This window comes from Argopecten irradians, chromosome 2 (assembly GCF_041381155.1).
Source record: "Argopecten irradians isolate NY chromosome 2, Ai_NY, whole genome shotgun sequence".
Classification (NCBI taxonomy): Eukaryota; Metazoa; Mollusca; class Bivalvia; order Pectinida; family Pectinidae; genus Argopecten; species Argopecten irradians.
In genome coordinates this window covers 29,422,733-29,449,983 of record NC_091135.1, presented here as the reverse complement: position 1 = coordinate 29,449,983, position 27,251 = coordinate 29,422,733, and the positions used below count along the sequence as shown (strand labels likewise).

The 27,251-nt window shown below is 35.5% G+C and overlaps 2 protein-coding genes across 2 annotated transcripts; one reads left to right on the top strand and one right to left on the bottom strand.

Annotated features, from left to right (window-relative positions):
- Nucleotides 1–130: 130 nt before the first annotated feature.
- Nucleotides 131–27,251, top strand: LOC138315074 (integrin alpha-9-like). The gene is made up of 21 exons (XM_069255807.1): nucleotides 131–737; nucleotides 6,957–7,090; nucleotides 7,411–7,529; nucleotides 8,095–8,307; nucleotides 9,785–9,833; nucleotides 10,145–10,234; nucleotides 10,458–10,543; nucleotides 11,238–11,300; nucleotides 11,768–11,908; nucleotides 12,753–12,861; nucleotides 14,163–14,348; nucleotides 14,701–14,907; nucleotides 15,165–15,337; nucleotides 15,639–15,782; nucleotides 18,729–19,216; nucleotides 22,267–22,441; nucleotides 24,013–24,114; nucleotides 24,891–25,010; nucleotides 25,633–25,725; nucleotides 26,330–26,455; nucleotides 26,828–27,251. The coding sequence occupies exons 1-21, from the start codon at nucleotides 583–585 to the stop codon at nucleotides 27,086–27,088; spliced, it is 3,234 nt and encodes a 1,077-aa protein (XP_069111908.1). The 5' UTR covers nucleotides 131–582; the 3' UTR covers nucleotides 27,089–27,251.
- Nucleotides 3,663–5,005, bottom strand: LOC138315073 (mitochondrial ribosome-associated GTPase 1-like). The gene has a single exon (XM_069255805.1). It carries the CDS (start codon nucleotides 4,903–4,905, stop codon nucleotides 3,934–3,936), a length of 972 nt encoding a protein of 323 aa, XP_069111906.1. The 5' UTR covers nucleotides 4,906–5,005; the 3' UTR covers nucleotides 3,663–3,933.

Genomic DNA, 27,251 nt, shown 5'->3' with positions numbered 1-27,251 from the left:
GTGAGTGGGGTGGGAGGGAAGTGAGACAGACAGGAGAGTGGGAGAGCTGGTCCGGGTTCGAACCCGGCTGGCGGTACACTACTCTCGCCCTGTTACACTATAATGGATTATCTTAACATGTTTGCGTTTAACGAGTTATCCGGATACTCTTTAAGATGTGATATTTGATTGAGAGATGAGTAACTTAAAAATTGTAATATGCTTAGTGATAGACAAGGACGGCAAAAGTTGATAAAGCAGAGGAGATAGGGGTATGGATTACTGAACAACTGAAATTGTTATATATGTCATCTATGTGGACACATGTTGCAGTAAACTGTACTCAATACGTACGTCGATGTGAATGTTGTTTCATTCGTAATTACCATCTGTAAATGCCACACGGGTATAGTCGTGGGCAATAAACTCGACAAAAAGCATAAATTATCGATAATTATGTCGGGCTATTATTAGATAATTGTCTCAAGTCCTTTGACATTTTTCGACAGCACCAATGTCCCAAGTGCAGTACAGTTCACGGATTGTTTTGGCGCGATGGCTATGATTTCAAACATCGTTGAAATTCTGTGACAGTTGGGACGGATGATGTGTACTGGTTTTGCGTATACTCTGTTGACAGTTTTGTCAACTTGTGTTGCCTTTAACATTGATACCAAACATCCGGTGATCTTTACGGGACCTAATGCGAGCTATTTTGGATATACTGTCGCGATGTTGGATAATTCTAACGGTTCTTGGTGAGTGATGGGATTGCTCTTCAGACTTACTGCATTGTCCATTGGTTATTTGTACCCTTTCTTAAAGACTTTCACATATATAAGAAAAGTGGTTTGTGTATTTTGAAGCTTCCGTAAGAATTCTCAGTATAGGCCTAGATGTCTCATAATTGAAATATCATTCACGGGAAGCATACATGTATTTTTACCATATGATATGCAACGTATGTATTGGGCTTAGCACTCTACACTTTTAAATGCAATTAAACATTGCTGATCTTCGGTCTCTTATGTATTTGTCGGTAAAATTCGCAACATCTCTGACTTCGGTAAATTTCCCGATAATCTCTGGAACTCGAACATCATCTCTTCCGTCGTTTGTCAAACTATTCACGGGTTTTCGTTTTGATGTGTTTTACACACATACTTTATATTCAAAAGGAAAACACGTGGTTCATCGGTCTGATTAGATGTTACAATTGGCTTCCAGACGATACATCGAGAACGTTTCGACAGATTTGGTTGAAACGTCATCCAATATTTTATCAAGGTAAGATGAGAAGGTCAGTAACTGTTGCTAAAAAGATATGCAGTCGTCAATTTTGGATTTCAAAAAGGATGAAATGATCTAAATAAATATGTTCACGTACCTAAAATATCAAATACATTATGTTCATGTATAGAAAACCGTGTTTTATAATTGTCATGTTCAAGATCTCCATTATTTGCGTTTTAGGTAATCATTCTGTCGGTTTCATTTCATCAAGGATTTTCAATTATTTTCCAAAAATTCGAGTTTTATTGAAGTAAATCAGGGTTGTCAGATGCATGAGTATTTTGTGTTTTTGTAATATACATGTATATTTGATCAACTGTTTTAACGCAATAGCGTGTGGGCCTTCAGGGGGCAGTTTCATTCCTGTTCATGTTGGTCTGACCAGCGTCTTTAACAAATCTCAAATAACCATGTGACCTACAGACTAAGTTTTTTAGAATGCTTGTTACTTGAATGAAGGCTACACAGTTTGTTCAAATAAAAGACATCATCTAAAGATTTTCAGAAGTTCACCCCCACTGTTCCTTAGATAAAGTAATATTCAAAAATAAACAAACAATCTAGCCTTTAGGGCTTTTTAGAAATTAAGTGACTGTATTTGAAATATTAAGTACATCCCTAATTTGATAATAATGCTATTTTTTCTAAATTTGCAGTATTAGTTGTCATAATAATCATCGGAATATGCATAAATCAAGTAAATGTGATGCTTTTGTCAATTTTTTGTCCATTTGTTATAGCCTTTTGTCTAAGGGACAACAGGGCAAACTCCTGAACAAACCTATTGAGAATTTGTAGGCACTTCATATCTTTAGAAGAAGTTATAAGTTTGTTGAAGGATGCACTCTTGCATGGATTATATATGAAAAGTAGCCAAAATTAAATAGTCATTTATATCTATAAAAAGAAAGAGAATGAAACAAGAGACCCAAAAGGGATCTTGGCACCCACCAAAGAATGATCTACATGTCTGACAATGGAGGAGGGATCATTTTCCCTGCTTTTCAAACTTTTTCAAACACACTACTGGTACATTAAATTTGAGACAGATCGCTTCAGTACTCTCTAAGAAATAGTGGTAACAAACTTAAACACTGAAATGCAAGATGGCGGCCGGGTAGCCATCTTGTTGACCGCTTAGTTACAAAACGTAATATGCACAACTAGGGCCCTAGGGGAACCTAGATATGAAATTTGAGACAGATCCCTTCAGTGCTATGAGAAATAGCGATAACAAACTTTAACAATCAAAATCCAAGATGGCTGCCTGGTGGCCACCTTGTTGACCATTCGTTCCCAAAACACAGTATGCACAACTAGGCCTCTGGGGGAGCCTACATATGAAATTTGAGAAAGATCCCTTCAGTTCTTTCTGAGAAATAGCGATAACAAACTTAAACTATCAAAATCCAACATGGCTGCCTGGCGGCCATCTTGCTGACCGATCTGTCCCAAAAGGCAATATGCACAACAAGGGCCCTAAGGAAATCTAGATATGAAATTTGAGAACAATCACTTCATTACTTTCTGAGAAATAGCGATAACAAACTTTAACTATCAAAATCCAAGATGGCTGCCTGGCGGCCATCTTGTTGACCGATCGGTCCCAAAAGGCGCTATGCACAACTAAGACCCTAGGGGAACCTACATACGAAATTTGAGAAAGATCCCTTTAGCACTTTCTGAGAAATAGCGATAACAAACTTTAACTATCAAAATTCAAGATGGCTGCCATCTTGTTGACCGATCAGTCCCAAAACGCAATATGCACAACTAGGGCCCTAGGGGAACCTACATATGAAATTTGAGAATGATCCCTTCGGTACTTTTTGATGAGAAATAGCAATAACAAGAATTGTTAACAGGCCACGGACGGAAAGCTATTTGAATAGCCCACCATCTGATGATGTGATCATCTGTTGACCTTTCAACTAAATATACATATCATTTTCCTCAGACTTCAGGTAGTTAGGTCATATGTACATTCAGATTTTTTTAAATAAATTTGGTTGCCACTAACTTCATTCAAACACATAAATATGAATGTCACCAAGTATTGTCTAACTTGAAAGTTTAAATTAATCTTGAAAATATTGGATCAGTTTTAAAACAAATCACAATATTTTATGTTTATTAATTTTAGCCCAATATCTGATATTAAAATTCAATTACTTTCAGTGATTTTTAAATAGTCACTTTTTACAGATATTGAAAAAAATGTTTACCATGACTTCTAAACAAACATTATGATCATGTAAAAAATATTTGATCTTGTAGAAGAATCATTTTTCAATTTCTTTACACTAAAGACCTAAAGACTACAGACATATACAAACGTCTGAAGCTATAGAATTAAACTCAATTCATAAAAATACACATACATGTACATGTAGACAATAAATAATGTAGACATTTTATTTGCTTTATGCTAATTTAAAAAGTGTTGTTTCTTATAAAGCACACCTATTTACCATTCCATATTTGTGTGTCATAAAAGAACACAAATCATAAACCCTGATGACTCATGATTGATAATAGGAGCTATTTTCTCTGTCTCCCTTACATATCTAACACCTACAGCCAACACACACGGCTAAGGATTAGTCATCTGACATTAAGGATAATACGCATGTACAACAAATCTGACATATTATGTTTCTATCAAAGAAGGTCATCATCCAACATATATTTGCCTAAATCTCCTTTACGGAATGCCTTTATGACAATGTTTGCAGCACCATTAAAGTCTGGTATATGAACCATCTGGCGTGTTTCAGGAGATTTGATCTTTTTAATAAGTTTATTTTTTAGAGCCACATGTTTCAAAAATATCATCACATCATCTATTGGTCCATCTAGCTCAAAATATCTAACATAGTTAAATCTTTGTTGCTTGTTCATCCAGAATAACATATAGTCTACAATATATTCAGCCCCAATGTAATGGTCAGGCATACAACCACACAGTGCCAGCTTCATCCCTACATGGATGTTCGGTACAGTAGGGGTCAGGATTCCAGGTGTGTCAATGAGAAAGATTGGCGGGTCAAAGTTCACCCTCACTCTGCTGCCCACAGACTTTGTTACACCAGCTTTAGCTCCAACTATTGCTGCCTTTTTATGGTGTGTTGTGTTTAATCTCCTCAAGTAATTTAGAAATGTGGACTTTCCTATATTTGGGACTCCAAGCACCAGTAAGTTGAACTCATTCACCTCCGACCTATGATACCGCGGTCTGGCCTCTACAGCGTTTGTTACCATTGTAAATAATTCCTTTGACATAACAGTATTCCTGGTTGATGTTGTACTTTGTGTGAACATGACTTGATCAATACCCTCAGCCTTCAACTTTGAAAGTATTGTATCCTTCTCTCTTAAATCACTCAGATCTTTTTTGTTGTATACAAGGACATGAGGACGAAGTGATATGATGTCATTAAAACGGGGATTACGTCCAGAAAACGGTATGCGGGCATCGTGAAGTTCGATGACACAATCAATGTTTTTCAATTTGTGTTGTACTTGTAAAACTCCCTTCTGCATGTGACCAGGAAACCACCTAACCATGTCCTTGTCAGGAAGACTAAATGTTTTCCTAAATGTGCTTGTCGCATGAGCAAACCGTCCAGCCATGTTTGAGCTGGCAACAATAACGGATATGAGTCCAATTGAACATGTAATTAGATGGTGTACTCAGTTACATGGGCGCAGCCATTACTGATCTTTCCGGATGTTGATTTACAAAGGGAAGTAACTCTAGTATCAGAAGTTACTTTCACTTTCATTTCAGATTTTTTTAAATGTATTTTTTTTTTAAATTGACCATGATGATGCGAAATAGGAAACAATCCTTTTCACGTTCATTTACTGCATATTGCTTATGTGTGAAATCTTAATCCGAATTGTTACTTTTAAAATTGTATAACGATAACACTTATATTTTCGCGATTGCTTAATTTCGCGATATTCAAGAGTAAACACTTCGCGTCAATATCATTTTCGCGGTATATGTAACTTTGTTTTTTTTTGAAATAAAGTTTATATATTAAGAAAAGTGCATGCGCGGTGGAAGTGTTCACGGAGCAAATACCCCACAGACTCACGTAAATTTCCGCTATTACAGTAATTTTATTTTCTTCTTACTTGGTTTAACTTTTTGCCAAGGAGTTAGTTTTGAAATTGGAGCAAAAACATACACTGTCATATTGAATATCCAAATATTTTTATAATGATAATAAACGTGATGTCTTTTATTTTTCAAGGGATACATATTTAAACAAGGTCTAAATTTCGATACTGTATGACCTTGTACATGTATATATTTCATGTCAGAAAAAACGTCTTTTGTTTGTTATTATGTTGGCTTCAAAAAAATTTTAACCTAAAAAGCCAGTGACGATTTCAAAATACTTTCCTAAAAACCAAAAATTGAGGAAAACTATCATTTATTTAAAAAAAAAAAATATATATATATTTCATCTTCGTTATACGACCGGGGACATTCCTTATTTCTTCGAGGAGTTATTTATGATAGCGTTTAAGTATAGTGCGCGGAAAATTTAACTTTACTCATTAAAATATAAACATATGGAAATTACATATTTTGCTCAGACATATGGCTGTGAAGTCAGTAACTATATTAGTTATTCTACATGTATGATTATTATTCAATTCGATTACTGATGTTAATGATTTTAGTAAACAATATATTCGTTACATAGCCATGCCTAATCAGAAACCAACTTCGCCGACAGGCGGTACGTGATCTTGAATTTTGTTATTTTGAGTTTATAACTAACATTATTATAAAGTATTGAAGAGGTTGTTCAATGCACGATTTTCTCTTGTGTTTTATGTCTTATTTGAGAACCAATCACAAAATAGCACTGTTCACAAAATGAAAGTACACAACCAATCATGCTGCTGAAGACATTGGTTTCATATTTCATCTGAAGGTTCCCTAATTATGGACACTCATGTGGGGAAAAAAGCATGGCACAGGCGATATTTTTAGATTTTGCCCGTCGAACTTTGCTTCTTAGAAAGTCATGCGGATAACTTTCTCGAAATTCAGTCTCGAGAGCGATGTTAGTGTGTTATAGGAGCCCCGGAAAGACACCTATATTATTTCACATCAAATTATTGTAAGGTGTTATCAGCTCGGAAAGACACCTATGTTATTTCACATCAAACTGCTGTAAGGTGTTATCATCCTTGGGAAGGCACCTATGTTATTTCACATCAAATTGTAGTAAGGTGTTATCATCCCAGGAAAACACCAATGTTATTTCACATCAAATTATTGTAAGGTGTTATCAGCCCCGGGAAGACACCTATGTTATTTCACATCAAATTATTGTAAGGTGTTATCAGCCCCGGGAAGACACCTATGTTATTTCACATCAAATTGTTGTAAGGTGTTATCAGCCCGGGAAGACACCTATGTTATTTCACATCAAATTGTTGTAGGGTGTTATCAGCCCCGGGAAGACACCTATGTTATTTCACATCAAATTGTTGTAGGGTGTTATCAGCCCCGGGAAGACACATATATTATTTCAGATTAAATTGTTGTAGGATGTTATCAGCCCGGGAAGACATCTATGTGATTTCACATCAAATTATTGTATGGTGTTATCAGCCCCGGGAAGATACCTATGTTATTTCACATCAAATTGTTGTAGGGTGTTAGTTGGAGCTCCACTTGACAAGGATAAGTTCCAACCCGGAGTCGAACGACCAGGGACGCTCTATAAGTGTCGGTACGATGATCAGGGACCAAGACAGCGGTGTGCCCAAGTACTAGTTGACGGCACGGGTATGGCAGTTTGTTTGTTTTTATATAGTAAGACGCTTCTCACAGTTATTGCCTGTGACTAATGGTGTTATCAATCTACATTGATTCCATATTATTAGGGAAACTAGACTGTACAAAACTATTTAATAAATGCAGTGTGATACAGATATTCTCTGGTTTATTTGGAATATTGATTTAGTTATTTGGCGATAACAATAGTTGTTGAAAATATGAAATCTATGATTTTCACAAACAACAAGATTTTTATTAGTTTCAGAGGCGCATGTGTGATTATTTCTTTGACTAGGACTTTCGATTCTCTTAATATTACATAATTTCAGGAAACACTGAACAGACAATGATGTTTCACGGAAGAAGTATCAAGTTCCACCACCATAAAGATGAACAGTGGCTAGGAGTGGCCCTCGACGTCCGCCCCGACGATCAGTCCTCAGTTCTGGTAAGTAAAATAAGTAGTATCATAGATAATGATAGTATTTGAATTGCAACATAAATTCAGTCAAAAACAGATACCAACACCAATTCAGTCAAAAAACAGATAGCAACATAAATTCAGCCACAAAACAGAATCGCGCCTCGCATTTAGGGATAACACAGATGATGTGGCGCTTTAATTGATTTGTAATGAGAATAAAACCAAATAGTAATGTCAGAATAGGTACCTTCTGTGTCATGAAGTATACGCTATACCTCGATACAGTCACTAATCTTACAGGAAACAATGAAGTATACGCCATATCATGACACAGTCATTGATGGTACAGGAAACAACTGCTATGTCAAAGAAAGCTGTCTGTATCATATCCGACATTTAAGTCTAGGTCATACCATATGACGGTCACAAATGTTACAGAAATCACTAGATGTTTTTTTCCAGTTTGTTTACGCATCGATATCATTATTCTTCTAACCCTTTTCCCGACATGAACCTTATATTTGCAAACTAAAATCTACCCTAATTATTAATTTACAGTAAACGTTATACTCTTTGTAAACTGCCATAGGTTTGTGCACACCGATGGATGGATAACCTGTTGTTAAAGAAGTTTAACGACATATCCCACATGAACGGTATGTGTTACCAACTACAGAGTGACTTGTCCTCGGCGGGACGACTCGTCCCAGCTCTGACTAAACTGAACCGGCTGGTGAACAGACGACTGCGGTACGCCGAGTTCTCCATGGGTAGTCTGGGGATGGCTGCACAGTTCTCCGACGTAAGTGTTTCCTCACCACGTGTGAACAGATCTGGGCCCAGTTTCACGAACATTCCTTAATTTTAAGGAATTCCTTAACAAATGCTTAGGAAAGCATTGTGCAGCTTTTAAGGAAGGCGGCTCCTTGACTGAAGACGTCTTCCCTAACTTATGTAATGCTTTTATATGAGGATTTTTAAGTTTTAAGGAATTCCTTAAAATTAACGAATGTTCATGAAACTTGCTTTGAGAATAAAAAATACTCTTATCAAAGGGATATATTTGTAATTTAATGCTGTCCAGTGATTTTCTAAAACATTCAAAGTATAAGAATGAACTGTGTCAATCAACATTGTTATATCTTTTAACACGAATTAAAGAACGGGATGTATTTTTGTTGATATATTACAAACTGAGGAATTAGACATGTGATCATTGCCGTGCGGCATTTACCCCGAACGTTTATTAAAACATAGTTGTGATGTCATCTATTGATGTTTCTGTACTTAACTCCCGGATTATGGAACTATTATCTGTAACTGTCCTAAATGTTACCTTTTACTGTCTTTTATGTGAATCTAATATAAGACAGTCACTTAAAAGACAATAAAAGGTAGCATATGGGAGAGTTAAAGTCACCTTAATTATATTGCTTAGATTTGAGAAAGTAATATCCCCCATCACTGATGACGGACATGGTGAAAATGAATTTACAAATAGTTGTCCAAGCCAAAAGCATGCTTCATGCATTCCGTTCATGAATGCTATTCAGCACATATAACAAAAGTAATTATATGTTGCCATTGTCTATATCGGATTTGTCATGGTTGAATGCACATTGCTAGAGTTACCTGAGCACAAAGACAAAGACAAAAAAACTAGCTTTTAACACAAAGACTTGCTATGTTTTAAGTTAGAGATAAGCCTCAATCTGCACAATATGTTGGAGAGAGAACAGATCTCGACTTTGACGGGCCTCGATACAGTTCTCTCTCCCACATATTGTACAGTTTTCGGCTTATCTCCGTAACGTACAGTTCACTAAAAAGAAATGTTTAGATCAATGACAATATTAGCAGATTGTTGAAAAGGTGGAACTCAGAAAGAATGGATTACATACTGGTTTCTCAGTGGGCGGAACTGATGCCCTTCGTATGTATTGGCCTTTACTAAGGATACCATCGGACGTCCAAACACTAAAACATTAAATGACCTTGCAACACAAGCCTAATTCTAAATCGACCCGTGTATAAAATCATTATAACTGTCCCTTTTTTGTAAATTCAAAGCTACTTTTCTGACGGAGGTAAACAAAACCTGGTAGGTATGTCTATCCTGAATGGGGTAAAAATGACATCTCCTTAGATATTCAGAAATCATTGAATGTAAGTATTGAAATGAAAACCTTCAAATAACAATAACACAAATTATTGAAAGTACATGCTTGAATTAAATAAAAACTTGATTCAATACAAAGATATCAGCGTTTTCATTACAGGAAGGGGGACAACTGTTGATGGGCGCTCCTGGTCTCAACGACTGGTCTGGTAGGTTTGACAATTCAAGTTCCGTTACATATCGATGTTAGTGTCGTCTCTATAGTATAAACGCAATAAACCTTAATTGATACTTTATCAAAGTTTTGTTACCGAAATACGGTTAAAGTCTTCCATTTTTATTTTCATGTAAGACGTTTTAGTTTGTAATTAGAGAGTACCAAGAAAAGATGACTTGAATATATTGTTTGTCAGGTATATGTATTATATGACAGTTAAACAAATCTTGAGAATTCAAATTAAAGATATTAATCAGTCACAAAATGTAATTTAGAAGCTGTAAATGTCTGTCTTTCTTACAGGTGGGCTGGCCATAGAGAAGGAGAGTGATTCTAGACATGACCTACGTTACATAGAGCCTGTCCACAGTATATATCATGATAACTATATAGGTAACCCTTTGTCTGTTACACAGTTTATGTCAACTTTACTCATATAATTTCTGAAACATGATCATATCAATATACTTGGTATTAGATCAATACTCAAATATTCACACTTCCCGTAAGAATTACTTTTTAATCAGGACATGACTGTGTCTAACTTAAATGGATGTCTAGTTTACGATCTATTTGCAAATTTCTTTGTACCGATCACTGTAACGTCTGTTTTCAGGTTATGCAATTACTACCGGAAGCTACTTATCGCGCAGGTCTAACAATGTTGCTTTGGGGGCACCAAAGGCAAATAATACTGGGAAAGTAGGTGCTCATTTGTTAATATATCAAAATCAACAATATACATATATCATTAAGATGTGTTTTGGAAGGCTTCTAATTTCGTTTCATAGCTGTCTTAGTTTGTACGTGCCTTGTAGTACTTATTTACTCCCACAATGACCTCTTAGAATAACTAAAACCTATGGATCTTATTGCTGCAATTTCCATTTTCATCTGTTATTGGTGTATCACTGATTTGAAAGCCTGGTTGCCTTTAGTTAGCCGGTGTTAGGGTCTACCCCACCCCATATTTCGGACTCATGTGGTGCACATTGTATTCTATCGTTCGGCTTGTGCTGGTTGGCAAAAGGCTGGTGGGTCCTCAGTATATGGCCAACCCATCGCGATATTTTGTCCTTGATGATTGGCGCACTCAAACCATTTGCTGTAAAAGGTTATATTGTGGTAACAATTGCTGAAAATGGTCTGACCTGTTTAAGATATCTTATGTTTTGTGTTCGTGATATTATTTATTCTTTTAATTAGAATAGTATCATAAGTAATTCGTAAAAATAATTTTGTTTAACATGTAAATAAACTACCATATGCCATTGAAATCGGGTGGAGATTCCAGCTGTATTGTTTGATTTTTGAAGGAATCTCAATACAAGACTGAGTGATAAAATAACTTTTCAATACGTGTTTGTAATACTGTTCGAACCCATTAATATTTCAGGTTTTCATCTTTGATTTAACAAACCCAAGAAATAGTCCCCAGTTAACTATCAGCGGAACCCAGGTGAGTTTATCAGTAAATATACATTCAAGTATTAAGATCATCTTGATTGTGTTGTTACCAAGATTATTTGATTGTCAAAACAGTGATTTTCCTTTTTGATAAGAATAACGATGCCGATACACGGTAAGTCTTTTCCTCTACCTAAGTGTAGTTTCTGATTCTACTTAGCGCTCAGCATAACGAGAGTCAGACGTCTGTTTTACCCGTTGTCAGTGTAATATGACCGGGCAGGGTGTGCTTGTTCTGTTTTTCTAGCGGCATGCTTCATTGAGAGCACTATAACAAAAGGAAGAGACACAACAAGAACATATTCCAGTTTCCCAAAAACATGCAAGCATACCACATAGCCGAGCGGAGGTCCTCGAATGGCCATGGCTTTGATAGAGTTAAGTCTATCAACCAACATCTCAACCAATAGCAACCATATACTGAATTGTCGCTTAGTCTTATTTTAAATTTTACTATAGATGGGAAGTTACTTCGGCTCGGCGCTTTGCACTATGAAGTTCGGTTCAGATGGATATGATGATATTCTTGTAGGAGCTCCCTGGTATTCATCCGCTGGTGGTCAGGAGGGTCGCGTCTTTATATACGTCTCGAGAGGACTGGTAAGGGAAAATATTAGAATATTGTATGGAAACAATAGCTGATAAAAGATACTTATGTTTAGAAATTTAAAATATGCTTATAATTTTTATTATATCTATCATGTGAACTCTGAAATTTGCGTTGTATTTTTGTTTGTACTGGGGACAACATTTTGAAATTACTAAAAATATTTAACTCAAGATTCTTTCCACTTAATGAAGACCAAATTCCATTTTAGTTAGGTTTTAAAAAACACACATGGATTGTTTATAATCTTTCATATATCCGCCATTGCCGTGTATTTATTTTATTGTCAATAATTGTTATTTCAGTAAGCTTAGTCCCAATGTTTACTGGCTTTAGACGTTGATTTAATATCCTTTGGCGCGGATCGTTGATGTTGACAGATACTGGGCACTCAACTTCGATTTTTAATTTCTGTATCGAAACGTTGTTGATAATAGAAAATTCTTGTACTTTTATTTTATCTGAACTTTAAAACTGTTAAATGGATAGTGCAGATGGTTTCCCGTATATATGTGCTCGATTTTCATATTCCACAAACATAATTCCTTTTATTGTATTATATCTTTGTTCTAAAAGTTCGGAGATTTAGACTGATACCAATCTTATCAAGTTGCTTTGGACATATGTTGTTTATAAATAAAAATCTTTCTCGGTTCAAATACGGATTTGTTATTTACACTAAAAGTTACTTTACTTTGTTATTAACACCAAACGTATGTAACTCAGTCAAAGTACAAAATTGAGTTTTACTCAGAGTGCAGATTGAGCGCCAATATGTGGGAATCAATATTGGAATCATATACATATTAATATATTACTGATTATTTATATCACTAGATGGGATTTAAAAAGTCGAGCACGGTACTTACCGGGTCCTCGTCTGCTAATGCTGGATTTGGTTCTGCCATCGTCAATCTTGGCGACATCAACAATGACGGCTTCCAAGGTAAGGTTTATTATACTGAGTATTTTGTGTGATATTTCCTTCGTACATGCAATTTTATGTATAATATTTTCATAATAATTTTGTTCCGTTTACCTAACTATAATACACATATGAAAATATTTTATTATTTACTTCTGATTAGCTATACAGAAGTTGCAATCATCTAACCATTTAAATCCCTTTGACAACATATGTTGCTGTTCAATCTCCTAACTATAAATGATACTGTTCAATCTCCTGACTATAGATGTTACTGTTCAATCTCCTGACTACAGATGTTACTGTTCAATCTCCTGACTATAGGTTTTGCTGTTCAATCTCCTAACTATAAATGTTGCTGTTCAATCTCCTAACTATAAATGTTACTGTTCAATCTCCTGACTATAGATGTTGCTGTTCAATCTCCTAACTATAAATGTTACTGTTCAATCTCCTGACTATAGATGTTTCTGTTCAATCTCCTAACTATAAATGTTACTGTTCAATCTCCTGACTAAGATGTTACTGTTCAATCTCCTAACTATAGATGTTACTGTTCAATCTCCTGACTATAGATTTTGCTGTTCAATCTCCTAACTATAGATGTTACTGTTCAATCACCTGACTACAGATGTTACTGTTCAATCTCCTAACTATAGATGTTACTGTTCAATCTCCTGTCTATAGATGTTACTGTTCAATCACCTGACTACAGATGTTACTGTTCAATCACCTGACTATATATGTTACTGTTCAATCTCCTGTCTATAGATGTTACTGTTCAATCTCTAACCATGACATTCCCATTGACTACAGATGTTTCTGTTCAATCCTCTAACCATGACATTCCCATTGACTACAGATGTTTCTGTTGAATCCTCTAACCATGACATTCCCATTAACTACAGATGTTTCTGTTGATTCCTCTAACCATGACATTCCCATTGACTACAGATGTTTCTGTTGATTCCTCTAACCATGACATTCCCATTGACTACAGATGTTTCTGTTGAATCCTCTAACCATGATATTCCCATTACCTACAGATGTTTCCGTTGAATCCTCTAACCATGACATTCCCATTGACTACAGATGTTTCTGTTGATTCCTCTAACCATGACATTCCCATTGACTACAGATGTTTCTGTTGAATCCTCTAACCATGACATTCCCATTAACTACAGATGTTTCTGTTGAATCCTCTAACCATGACATTTCCATTGACTACAGATGTTTCTGTTGATTCCTCTAACCATGACATTCCCATTAACTACAGATGTTTCTGTTGAATCCTCTAACCATGACATTCCCATTGACTACAGATGTTGCTGTGGGAGCTCCATTAGAGGATGACTCTCGTGGGATAGTGTATGTATACATGGGGACTCGAGGTGGATTGTGGCACACACCAATACAATCCGTGCGAGCTCGCGCTTTAAGTCCGATTCTAAGAGGATTCGGGGCGGCCTTCTCCCGGCCACACGACATCGACAAAAATGGATACAATGGTAGGTCTAGAATCACTGTGCATGTTCCACGCGAGTGCCAATCAGAGTGTCCTATATAACGAGATAAGATATTTGTGTTGGTCTGTTTGGTTTTCTCCATAGAGCTATACCTTTAGTTTTAGTCTTCGCTAAATACACAACCGGTACGTTGTGTACTATGGTTAAAAAAAAAAGTTATTTTAATGTAATTAATTACAAAACAAGGTATTACATCATTGAACTCTATAGAGCTGGTATCATCATAATCTGAAAGAATTGGCATGTAACCACAAATACAACCTGTTCGTGAAATAACCATGCACATTCTTTTTTATGCCAATCTAAATTTAAAAACAAAAACGATTTTTTCCAGATATTGTTGTTGGATCGCACCTATCTAATCAGGCTGTATTACTACGCACACGGCCTATACTAAAAATGTCAGTAGTGTTTATTGTTGCGCCAAAGAAAATAAACCCTGAAAGGAAATGCAGAGACTATGGATTACCGTATCCCTGCGCCAGGGTGAAGTTCTGTTTCTCATACAGTGTCAATGGACAGCCAATTCCTGATGATATAGGTCAGTATTTAACATTATTTAATGATTTAAGAAACATTTTGTAATAAGCCGTAATAAAACATCTTGAAAATGTCCCCACTATTACAAACTACAAATACATGTATTACATTTTCATAACACTTTTTCTGCAAAAAAAGTTTGTAATGCAATAGCAACTGGCTGTAATGCGCTGCTAAAATTTAATGATGGTTACGACACATTCAAAAGATAAAACAGTGCTGGGGACGCCTTAAATTAATTTGTAACCCTGGTTACAGATGTGCATTATACGCTGGGAGTAGACGTCACACGGGGACAGCGGACTCATAGGGCAGTGTTCATCGAGGCTCTGAAGAACGCTACCTTAAAGGAAATGACGTCAATCACAGGAAGTTTTGTTTTGCCACGAAACTCACGAACATGCAGTGGGCTTCATACATTTTTCGTAAAAGTAATTAATGTTATACAGAATTACCATCATAATTTAGAATTTAAAGTAAATGTAGAACTATTATTTTCTGTGAACATTTAACTCTGGTAATTTAGCACGACCCAAAAGGTCAATCAATAATTATATCGATATCATTATATGAGTTGTCACTGATTGATACATATAGGTTAAGATGAAATCTGTACAGTCTCTTTTAACAGGAGTTACCTCTCTTTAAATACTTGTTTTCGGGTAGTACTGTAAAGTTGAATACCCCAAGATAACTAGTCCAGTATACAATTATATACTGTCATCATTTCAGAATACGATTGATCCGTATGAGGATATCACAGTAGAACTCCGTTTCTCCAACACTTACCGAAATACATCATCCATTGTACCAATAGTTGCCCCATACGTCGCTAAATCCAAGGTCTATCCTGCTCAGAATTATATCAAAAGAAAGGTAAGTGATATTAGTCATTTAACGAATAAAATCATGTTAAAATCATATTAATCATTTAAAATCAAGAAAGTTGTTTCTTCCTAGTAAGGTTATCTAATGTGCTAGTACAACAACCGGTTGTGTACGGTACATAGCTTCTCGTTTGTGGTAATTTCCTTTTAGTTCAGTCGTTAGAGCGGCGGACCAGTATGTCGGGGGTTCGAGCCCCGCTAGCGGCACAATACTCTAGCCCTGTTTCAATAACATTGTCGACGTGTCGATGACGTCATCGATTTCGACGGGTAACACCGATGATGATGGATAAGACAATAAACAACGCACAACATCACAATAACTATTAGCTGCCTATTTTTAGACTTTCGGAACAATTGTCGTGTATCGTCCGAATCTTAGAAGTCGAATTTAAAAATAGATTTGTTTTACATGTTCTTACAATATTCCAAATGGTTGCCAATGAGCTTCAAGTTGCTGACGCAGCTGTAGATTCTTTTCTCTATCTAGATCTACTTGTTTTTCTGCATTATTATTACGCCACGATCAGTTTCCTTGCTCTATGGAATCGACATCTTCAGTAGGTATGACCAATGACCGGTTTTCTTGAAGTCCTTCTACATGTATCACATACATTCTTCGTTCTAAGATACTAGTACGTGTTATATAGTGGATTCAATAGAAAATCGAAAACTAAAATTTTTCTTTATCTGGATAGCTGCCATCACATGGTGACAATTCTTCTATGCAACTGAAAATGTCACTTTTTCTTATATAAGGGGGATAACTGAATCGTCGTGAAATGTTCGGCCAGATGAGACCTGTTAATGTAAGATTCAATATCTAATGCACACATAGCATATATTACATGAAGTCATAAAGATCATACACACTCTTTCCTGGAGATCAATGACGCAGTCTATGTTTAATTAGTCAAGGCTTTAAAACGTACCCACCATGCTGTTTGAATGTGAGTAATGGCCATGTAATGAAGGCTGCTTGCTAATGATTAAGTATCAGTACTAATGAATAGGAGCTAGCGCTAATGAGATAGGTTCCATATATAGACTAAAGCGGGGCTCATTTTGAAAAGGTGAAAAAGACACCTCCAGCACATCAGTTAATTAATCTATGAAGTAGTCAAAGCTCTAAAAGCCAGTTTATATTCAAAATCAATAGGCTTCCTTTCTCAGTCATATCATCTATGAAGTAACGACATGTTTATGTCTGATATTTAATGATTGTATCCACAAACGTTTATCTTGTATAAATGCATGACTCATATGTTGTTTTTTATTTTATTGTAAAGAAAACCGCCATGATAATTAAACCATATATATATAGTTAAAACTCAGATTAAGTTTAAAATAAAAGACAGCTTAAGTAGAATCATAAACGGATCTGTATGGACAACCTTGTGGCAGTAAAGATATATTGATAAAAAAAGGACGAGGTGCCGCTAGCCTTTCAGTGAGGCAATGTTTTTCCATTTTATTACTGTTCAGTCTTGGCAAAGCAAAATCGAATTGGATTACAGTTGAACTAAATACAGTAGTAAGCAAAAACACACAAACGTGCTGTTCCAGAAGTGTATTTACAAATCGTAAGGCAAAGCCTGCGGTAGGTTACAATCTGAATTAAAAGACGAAAACAAAAGCTAGTTCAAAGCGCAAATCTCGCCTGGAATTATAAAAATCCAGGTTAGGTTTGCATGATTAAGAAATGAAGAAATAATCCGCTTTGTACGCTTCGTAACGTCTGACACACTTGGTGTAGAATAACCTTTATGTTTACTACAACATGCTGTTTTGCGTACCATGACTAAACTGTATGATAATGCGTGTTATTCTGTTTGAAAGTAAATCAAAATTAGATTGCAATGATATTCATCTTCATGCTCGTAATAAAATAAGTATTAATTATTATCAGCCTTTAAATGTTAAACGGCCAGTATCGAGGACTCAAATTGCAATATTGTGTTCCGTTGCGTTACTTTAATATGCCTGACACATTTGATCGTGAAGCTGTAGAGTGTACTGTGGAAACAACTTCAGATTTGGTTGATGGCGTAGGTTTGGGCATCAACTTCGCACAAAGCCAAGATCCGGAATCAATATTCTCTCGAGGACTTTTTTCTCATCATTTCTACTCTTTAGCTCATGTCTTCTATCTTTGACTACCAATCTGTCAGGTAAATGACAATGGTACTGTTTCCATTCATTTCCGGGATGTTAATATCCATTAGAGCTGTCGTTTGGTCTGGTAACAATCCAGTGTTCCGTGCCATTATTCGCCGTCACTGCTGAAATCATAGCAGTCCAGATCCTATCTTGGTACTTTTCTATAAATATAGACTGCAATATTTCAACAAAGTTATTCAGGTTCTTCTGAACTGAATTTGATGTGATTTTTATGTGATTAATATCAATGGCATAATATGTTTGTTTTTTTCTTTTGCTTGATCTTGTTTCCTTCCGTCAAAAGGTTCATTAAGAGGTAGAAAGCTATATTCATAAAATGCGTCTTTAAATAACATATCTCAAATATATTTTTAGATCATAAATATCTATAAACAATTCACATTTTCCACCTTTCCAAAACTACCTGACCAGTTTCAACAAAAGTTTTTAGAAACAGTCTCTGGCCTAAGACAAATCACAATGTGAGATAGATATATGATCCACACTCCCAGAGAGTTTAGGGTGAGGATATCAAAATGTATAAAAATGGTTGAACGTTAAAAACAACAAGGATATGATGGAATAAGACACTCATCTAAATTATCATTTTTCCTGACTGATATCAATAGGCATGTGGATACATAGGGATGAACGTTAATGCCAATGAACATTTTGGTTTTGAATATATATTATGAAGTAACCTAGCAAATATTCACACAATATCTTGAAGAATTTGATAAGGTTGATAAGAAACCATGATCATGTTATGTTTCAGATATCAATAATGAAAGAATGTGGATCTGACGTCTGTAGGAGTAGTCTGTCGCTGCTGAATACAACAGTGATGGTGGGGAAAACTAATTCTACGTATATCATCGATAAGAGTGAAGGGATATTCATAAACCTATCCTTAATTAATTACGGGGAAATAGCTTACGCGACCACGCTAACACTGACAGTCCCGTGTAATTTAACGTTGCAAGGAGGGTGGAAAACCATGTACAAATCCATCATACCGCTTAATTGCAAGACAAGCCAGTTTAGTGCGAGACAATGTTATGTACTTTGTGATATTGGTGACGTAAAATTTCTTGATGACGTCATTCGTGTGTCTGTAAAGTTAACAACTAGATCAGAGATTACAACAAATATTATCGAGATTGTCTCATCAATCAAGACAAGAAGTAACGACACAATGGTCGACAGAAAGAAGATGATCAGCGAGGTAAAAGTGGAATATTTGCCGAACATACGAATTACTGGGTAAGTACCAATTTCCCTGAACACGCAACTACCATATATTACTTGGATATGAAGTAAAATCATCAGCTCAAACTTTTCAATGATGTTTATGGTGTAAAGTAAGTTCCTTTGTTACTGAAAAGATACTTATTCATTAGCTCCTGTTTTTCATAGATAAAATAACCATTTGTTGGTGTCAGTGTAGCATCTTTAAAGAATAATGTACTTCAAAACCCAAAAAAGGTTACACGTTTTATATATCATAAATGATCTGTAACATCAACTAGTTTATAGGTCAAAATTAAAACAAGAAGCCTAAGAGCCGACAGTAATCGGATAACCTTTGACTAGTTGTATTAGGTATGTACTGCAAGATGATAATTTTAATTGTTATCTGTTATCATTTGTTTTTCTTTGGGATCGGGAAGATGGTCTACAAACAACACTTCTTGGTTTGCCCTTTCATCACACTGCTGTCAATTTTCAGCTCAATTGTACTGTGAATTTTTTTTAAGATGGTGTCAGTCTTAATGGATTTTGGAAATTGCTGAATAACAACATGACCAATTCAGGATAATTTCAAGAAAATATTCTCACCTATGTAACTTAAAAAGACGTTTAAAATAGAATAATGTGACTACGTAATAAATTTACATAATTCTGAAGCCGCCATGGAAATGATTTTATCAAGTCCAAGAAGAACAACACTTTAAAGGCCTACTCAACTTAATCGAACCAGGACTTGAGGGAGAATAAGTTTAGATGTGTTTTTCAGGATAACCGCCTGGAATTTGGATATACTCGAGAAATAATTATATGACCAGAACCATCTTAGGATCATTCCAGACAAGTTCCAGCTCTCAACCACAATGATGAAGTTTCAACTGAGAAAGGTCGAAAGACGAAACACGGTGGTTATCGGTCATACTGTCTTTTGGGGTCATATGACCTAATAAAATACATGATATTAATTCAACAAGAATCACTGCCAGTAATTCGCCTGAACTGCTGCCAACGATGTTCTCTATGAATAAGAATACGATTACGGAAAAAAAGACAAAGCAATATCCGTTTAGCTTAAAAGAGTCGCTTCATTATTCATCCCGATTGCGAAGGGCCTAATTATAAAATGTATTCCTCATCATATATATCATTTTGTAACGGTTAATCTGACCTGGAGAAGACAACCCGAGCTTCCTATCTCAACCTATGATACAGTACATTGCGCGTAATAGCTCCCTGTGTCATTGTATTCCAATCCATTCCCTTCTATAAATATCTGTAATGAACTGAGCACTAGAGTTCCGAGACAGCCTCTGTGCCGCAAGGTTCCTCAACTCGTATGATATTTACACTCAAGGGCACTTGTATTTATTTCCATAGATTGTATGTCTTCATGATATTTATGAAGATCAATATATTTCCTTGTTAGTACAGATTAAAACACTCCTAATACATCAGACGGCATGCGACTCCTAGGGAAGGCGTGATGTAGTTTTGTTGTCCATAGCAAGGCTACAGAGTTGGTCACAAACATGTAGCCATTTTTCTGATGAATAAGGGTTTCTCTAAAACCAATTAACGCTGTAATTAAATAGTATCGCAATTAACGCTGTAATTAAATAGTATCGATGTTCACATTAAAGGTAGATCAATGGAATTTCGAGCTATACACGTTCACGATCATTTTCAAAATGTAATATTTGAGGAAAGTATATAACCCTTACATATATCATCGAGACTTTGAGCCCGTTTAATTTGAATATTAACGTGACGATAATAATAACAACTTTTCATTACAGTTTATCAAATCAATGCCGTCTTTTCTCTTTTTGTTATAGTACTGTAACAAATGAACTGATATAATACTGTTAGCATTCTTTGTCTTACATGATCAATTGTTAACGCCAAATTGATATTAAAAATGGTACTACAAGACAAATTCGCGCAGTCTTGTCGATTGCAATTAACGTGATTGTATTTTATCGCAATCTGTATGACAAAGACGAAACATAATAAGCGACATTTGGTATGTACGATATTACCAATAGCTAAGTAAATTGGTTTTCGTGATCAAAAGTGTACAACACAATGTGTTGATTTGTGAATATTATGGTTTTCTGTTCTATATGCGTGAAATAAAACTACCACTCGTTGTTGAGTATATACACAACAATATCGAATGTGTTGATACCTGTCCTGCTGGGAAGACGCTGGATGTTTTTGCTGACGAGAATACCCATGAACCATTGGTCACGGTTTTCCCGAGACTATTTCTTCACTTAATCATGGCATTGGTCACGGTTTTTCCCGAGACTATTTCTTCACTTAATCATGGCATTGTCGACAAACTGGACAAAGGCTTTAGTAACGACGTCGTCAAGGCTACGTAGACAGTTCTATAGGACTGGAGTAACGTGATTCTACCAACAATGGCCACACTGATGGTGCTGTATAGTGGAGGAACACAGGCAGTGATTGGTGGATCTAGTGTAAACACTTGGTGTTAAGCTTGTCTGAGATTAAGGAAGGGTAGACGTATTATTACGGTGTTTCTGGAAGTCCTAGTTAAATAAAAGCTAGTAGAAATACAGATGTAGCTTGGACACTGCAAACCATCCTAGTTTCGTGTGCGTTGATATTTCCATTCTAAAATCGGACTGCTGCAATAAACTAGGTAAACGAAAATGCCGAATTTTAGAATTAATCTCGAATCAATTAATTAGTAGCAAATTGTTTAATGCAATTTCATTTTCCCATTTACGGTAATAAAAGTGCAACTGATTTATTGATTCCGTGAAGATTGGCAGTTATGTCGATTTTCCATTATGAGTTGGGTTTAAATATAAGCACACTGAAGTCCGGTACTAACATTTTCTAACAAGCGAAAAATTTTCTCTGCGGTTGTTATTTGAGAAATGTCTATAATTTTATGTTAAGTTTGAAGGACTTGGTACATGTATGTGATTGATTGATGTGTTCATAATTAATAGCTCATTAGTCATGTATTTCATATTCTCAGTGAAGGGTTCTTTTAGTATTATACTTAATAGAACGTTTGGTTTGTTAAGGTATTCCTCGCCTGACCAGCACGTGAGTAGGAAGGGAACACCTGACAATATGGGTCACGAGAACATTACACATACATATGATATCACTAACTATGGACCGAGTGCACTATCACGTGGGACCCTCCTCATACATGTACCGGTCATGGACGATTACATCAAGTTACAAGCATATACGGTAGGTACTGTAGGACAGAAAAAAGTTTAAAAAGTGATTATGGGAAATATATAAAACCGTGATATTGACTTGAATAAAGCGTCAGGGTGATATAACAAAACTAACAAGGTACCTATACACCACTTTAAAGAACACGATATATACATATCACTATTCCCGTACTCGACTCATTATTTATTGAAAACATATTTTCCTTACGGTAACGTTGGTATGTACATTAATATCCAACTGGAATGTTATCAGATAATAACACAATCAGCTAAAATACAACTGATTGTTCTCAAACAATTATGGTTAATTCTATGTAGGGAAAGGGAGTCCTTTTAATGCAAGAGCTAATTACATTTCAAAAGTTTCAAAAACATTATATTCGTGATCGTCGACATACTTAATGAAAATGCTATTGAGAGTGAGACGAATTTCCGAAGTTAATTTTATTTTGTCACGTTTCAGTTACACATGAAGGTTAAGAAACTTATATGAAGTTGGCAGCTTTAGAAATGAAACTTAATAAACCATCCTTCTACGATTAAATATAGTTTTACTCGACGTTCACTCTTTCAACAAATTAAAACAGCGTAAAAGGTTTAACATGTACAATATAAATTAACATTATTGAACGTTTGTAATGTTAAGTTGATACGTTGAATACCATCCATCTTATATAGAAGTGAATAGTATTTAGTTGCGTTTATTCACAGGAGGCCATATTGTTTCTACGCTATCAGCTATTTAAGTTTACTTTCTATATATTATACTTTAACCCAGATCTTTGGGAATAGAATATGATATGATATACATTGTATTTACTTATAGTTACTAAAATGATAACAATACGAATATAATAAGCGGTCCAGGCATTATATTTACTATTCTGCTCTGAACAAAGCTCATAGTGAGTATTATACATAGAGTCAATACGTACACGAGATGTATTTGTACCATCTTAAGACGAAAGATTTATTCTTTGTACGAACAACATAAAATCATAAGAAAGATAATTTTTTAGATAATTTCTGAAACAAAAATTAAAAGTTTCTTAAGAATAATATTAAAAATAGAATAACATTAGAAAATCTATTGATGGACTAAGATGAGGTTACAAAACCAAACAAATGCCTAACAGTTCCCTCCGTAATCTGTGTTAAGAGTGAAGATACAACTAATAATTAATAATAAGTGATTAGGATGACGATGGAAAATATTACACGAGCCACGTTATGAAAATAATCAATTGTTCAGAAGATGATGATAAGAATTAAATTAACGGTAAGTTCACAATTTTAACTACATAATTATCAATCTTGATTTACATTCAATTTTAAAAATTGAAAGCCGTTTCGGTAGAGGGCCTTTGTAGTTGTATGTAGCGGTTCTTTCCAAACGTTTGATATTTCATGCGACATTTACCACTATGTCAATAGTATATTGGTGCTTTTATGGATTTAAATCATCATCCATATTTACACATTGAATGTTTACTGACAGTTTGTGATGGTGAAAATTACAAGAAATACAACTTTACTGGTTCATGGTATGAGTGATTTAAGCGTTTTTTTTATTCCATTTAGCTCGACACTGATCATGGGATAAGCTGCCTATTAGATAGACACCCCAAAGAGCCCGCACATTCGGATACAAGGCAAGCTGGAACGTTCACAACACTTAGCATTGTAAGCTTGTCAATTAGTTATTTTTTCATATGTTTAGGCCGTCTTCTAACACACAATTAATTGGAAAAGACATTTGACAGCGGTGGTGACGGAAATTGTAGGCGGGAGTGCCTAAAAGTATATATCGTCATCACCAACAGATGTCCGCACTTTAAAAGGAATCGATCGCACGCCAAACAAGAGGGAACCAGTGTAATTAGAAAAAAGCCTGGGGATGCAAACGTAATAAGGAAGCATTATACAGAACACACGATACCATTTCTGTGTCAACGAAGCTAACATCACGATGCCAGTCCAATACATGGTATGGAGAACATTCTCGTCGAGTCTGTCTGTTGGTTTGTTTAATGTCCTATTAACAGTCAGCGTCATTTAAGGACGATCCCAATGTGGGTGTTGGAGGAAAACCGGAGTACCGGAGAATATCCATTGACTTTGGATAGTACCTGACGTATGATTCAAACTCGACACCAAGAGGTCGGCGCTTGTAGTAAATGTCGGAGTACCTTTCACCACTCAGTCACTATGGCGTCAGAGAGCCGAAACTTCCCTAATTCAAACACAAAAACAGTTGACTAAAGTTTGATATGGTTAGATGTGTATTTGACCAAAGCTTCAAGACAAATCTTAATTTTATGTTTAGTAATATACCGGTTTGTATTTCCTTGGTTTAATATTTGTAAATGTGATTTTACGCTTTAATGCATTTGGTTTCTGTGACCATATTTCTTTTTTTGTTTTGATCTGTATCTTTGTATCCATTATTTATGTTTTAGAGTTGCGAGCATTTTCCCTGCCTGCTCATCACGTGTGACGTCTGTATCTTACCGTCACAACAGTCCATCACATTGAAGGCTATCATGAGCATGTCCAGAGGAATCTTTGTCGATGATAAGGTATGGGAGATACATACAAGTTAAGTATTAAATAATAGATAATATCCATGCTTTGTCGAGTTAACGACCTCCTCATTCAGCAAAGTTGCGTCGATTATCCTTCGAACATCTCTCCCTCTACCATTTATGTAATAATTGATACATCTGTAGCTATACAATGAAGCCGAACCAATTAGACATATCCGCCTTCCACAGTTGCCAGGCGCTATAAAAGCGTTTGAAATTCTGTCATCGACAACCCTTTAGCTCTGGACTCGGCAAAGCAAAGTGGGATTACAATACTTGGAATAACCCTATAGGTTTTCTTCAGGATCCGCAGCTTCCATCTAAACCTAAAATCTTTACAAAAGAAAACTATATGATTATGAAATAAAACACAACCAGATCTTGTCATAGTTGTCGCGGAAATTATGGCTATTCTTGGTGTAAAGGTATACTTTAGAAAAGCAGTACGCATAGGAGGTCATATTATACTGAGAACAAGGAAAGACACTTCTCAAAATGAACTGATAGTAAATCAGCAATACAACCTATACTGCAAAAACTGAAACCGCAAAAATCAAACCTGATAAAGTACAACACTTGTATAATTGTATAAGTATTCACTAAATATGTTTTCCAGAAAGTGAAACATACCCGGATGGAGTCTTCTTTGTTGTTTACTTATGACGCCGGCCTTGGACCAAACGTGGAGCAGAAAAGTACGGGGACCACAGTAAGTGTTGAATGTGGTGATATTTCTAAATTTGTATTCTTCATCAGTAAAAATTCAAATTGTTTGATATATGTATAACTTCTCATAAGTATAAATCAGTCATTAATCTAAAGGACATTTGTAATGATAATAATAATTTTATAATTTCAGTTTACAATACCTATCGTACAAAAACTGACACAATAGTCAATGACGATAGTAAAGTACAACATCATAAGTTCACAGATGTAAACAAACATGTAGACGAACACATTTTGTTAGTGTCATCTGGGACTGAAGAAGGCCGTCTAGTGGCTGAATATATATTCCATATAAATGATTTTTGTTTTACATTGAATTTATTTGGGCATTTTATATCGGATTATTAATATACTAGCTTTATACCTTTTTATCTCATTATGATTCAGTTAATTATTTAGTCATATCTTAAAAGAAGGTTAATTTGATAGTTAAAATAATGTTAGGAGAGATATTAAGCGAATGTTGTACAAAAATAATTGTCGTAAATGTCAAGAAGAGACATCATGGTAGATGCTTATAGTTCGAATCTAGATATTGTAGTGGATAGCTAACTTACGTAGTATACACTTATTTATCATTGTAGGTATCCACAGACTTCATTACGTACCAGCGGATGTTAAAAACAAGAAAACTCGAACTGTGGATAGTTCTCGTTAGTTTTTGTGCAGGCATAATAATTTTCATGATTATCAGCATAATTCTTTTAAAGGTGAGTTAGACGGATACATATCAATAGGGGCATTTTTATAAGTTTACATGACCAGATAACAATTTTCTTCCTGTGTTTAACAGAATATCAACTAAAATAAGTGCCCCAAAGGATGAAATATTACGAGAGAAAACACCAACGCCGTTGACTTCAATTGGTTGTAATGTTCGTGTAGGAGCAATACTATCAGAAAGAGGTTATATTAGATCTGTTGGTTCAAATACATTTCCATTGCACTTTGAAAAAATCCTACAAACACATGTACACATACACTTTTGTTATCTTTCATATATATATTAACATAATATTCAACTGACTGACTATATTGTAATTAATTTGCTACATTTAACTGACGTTATTCTATTCACTAAGGTTGGTTTCTTTCGGAGGAAACAACGGGAGGACCTGCTAACTCTCCGGAAATTACAGTCTAGACATTTTGGGAGATCTCGCGTGAGCTCTGAAGAGACCAGTGAAAGGGGAGAAGGTAGCAACGAAAATCTCGTCATGGCAACGGACTACAGGACCGTAGCTTATGACTTGTCAGGGGAGTCATCGCCTGATTCCCCGATCTCCAGAACGTTTGATGACACTGAATATTTAGAACCCATTCAAACACTCGTGAGATCGTGATTAATGGTATTTTTTAATATTTAGACTTAAATCGTTTTATTTAATAACCATACGCATAATAATACGCGATGTTGACCTTTGAACTTTTTTTGGTCTCTGGAAGCCCTCATACCATCGGATTCATACCCATCTGCTACAGTATTGTGTCCTTTTAATAACATCT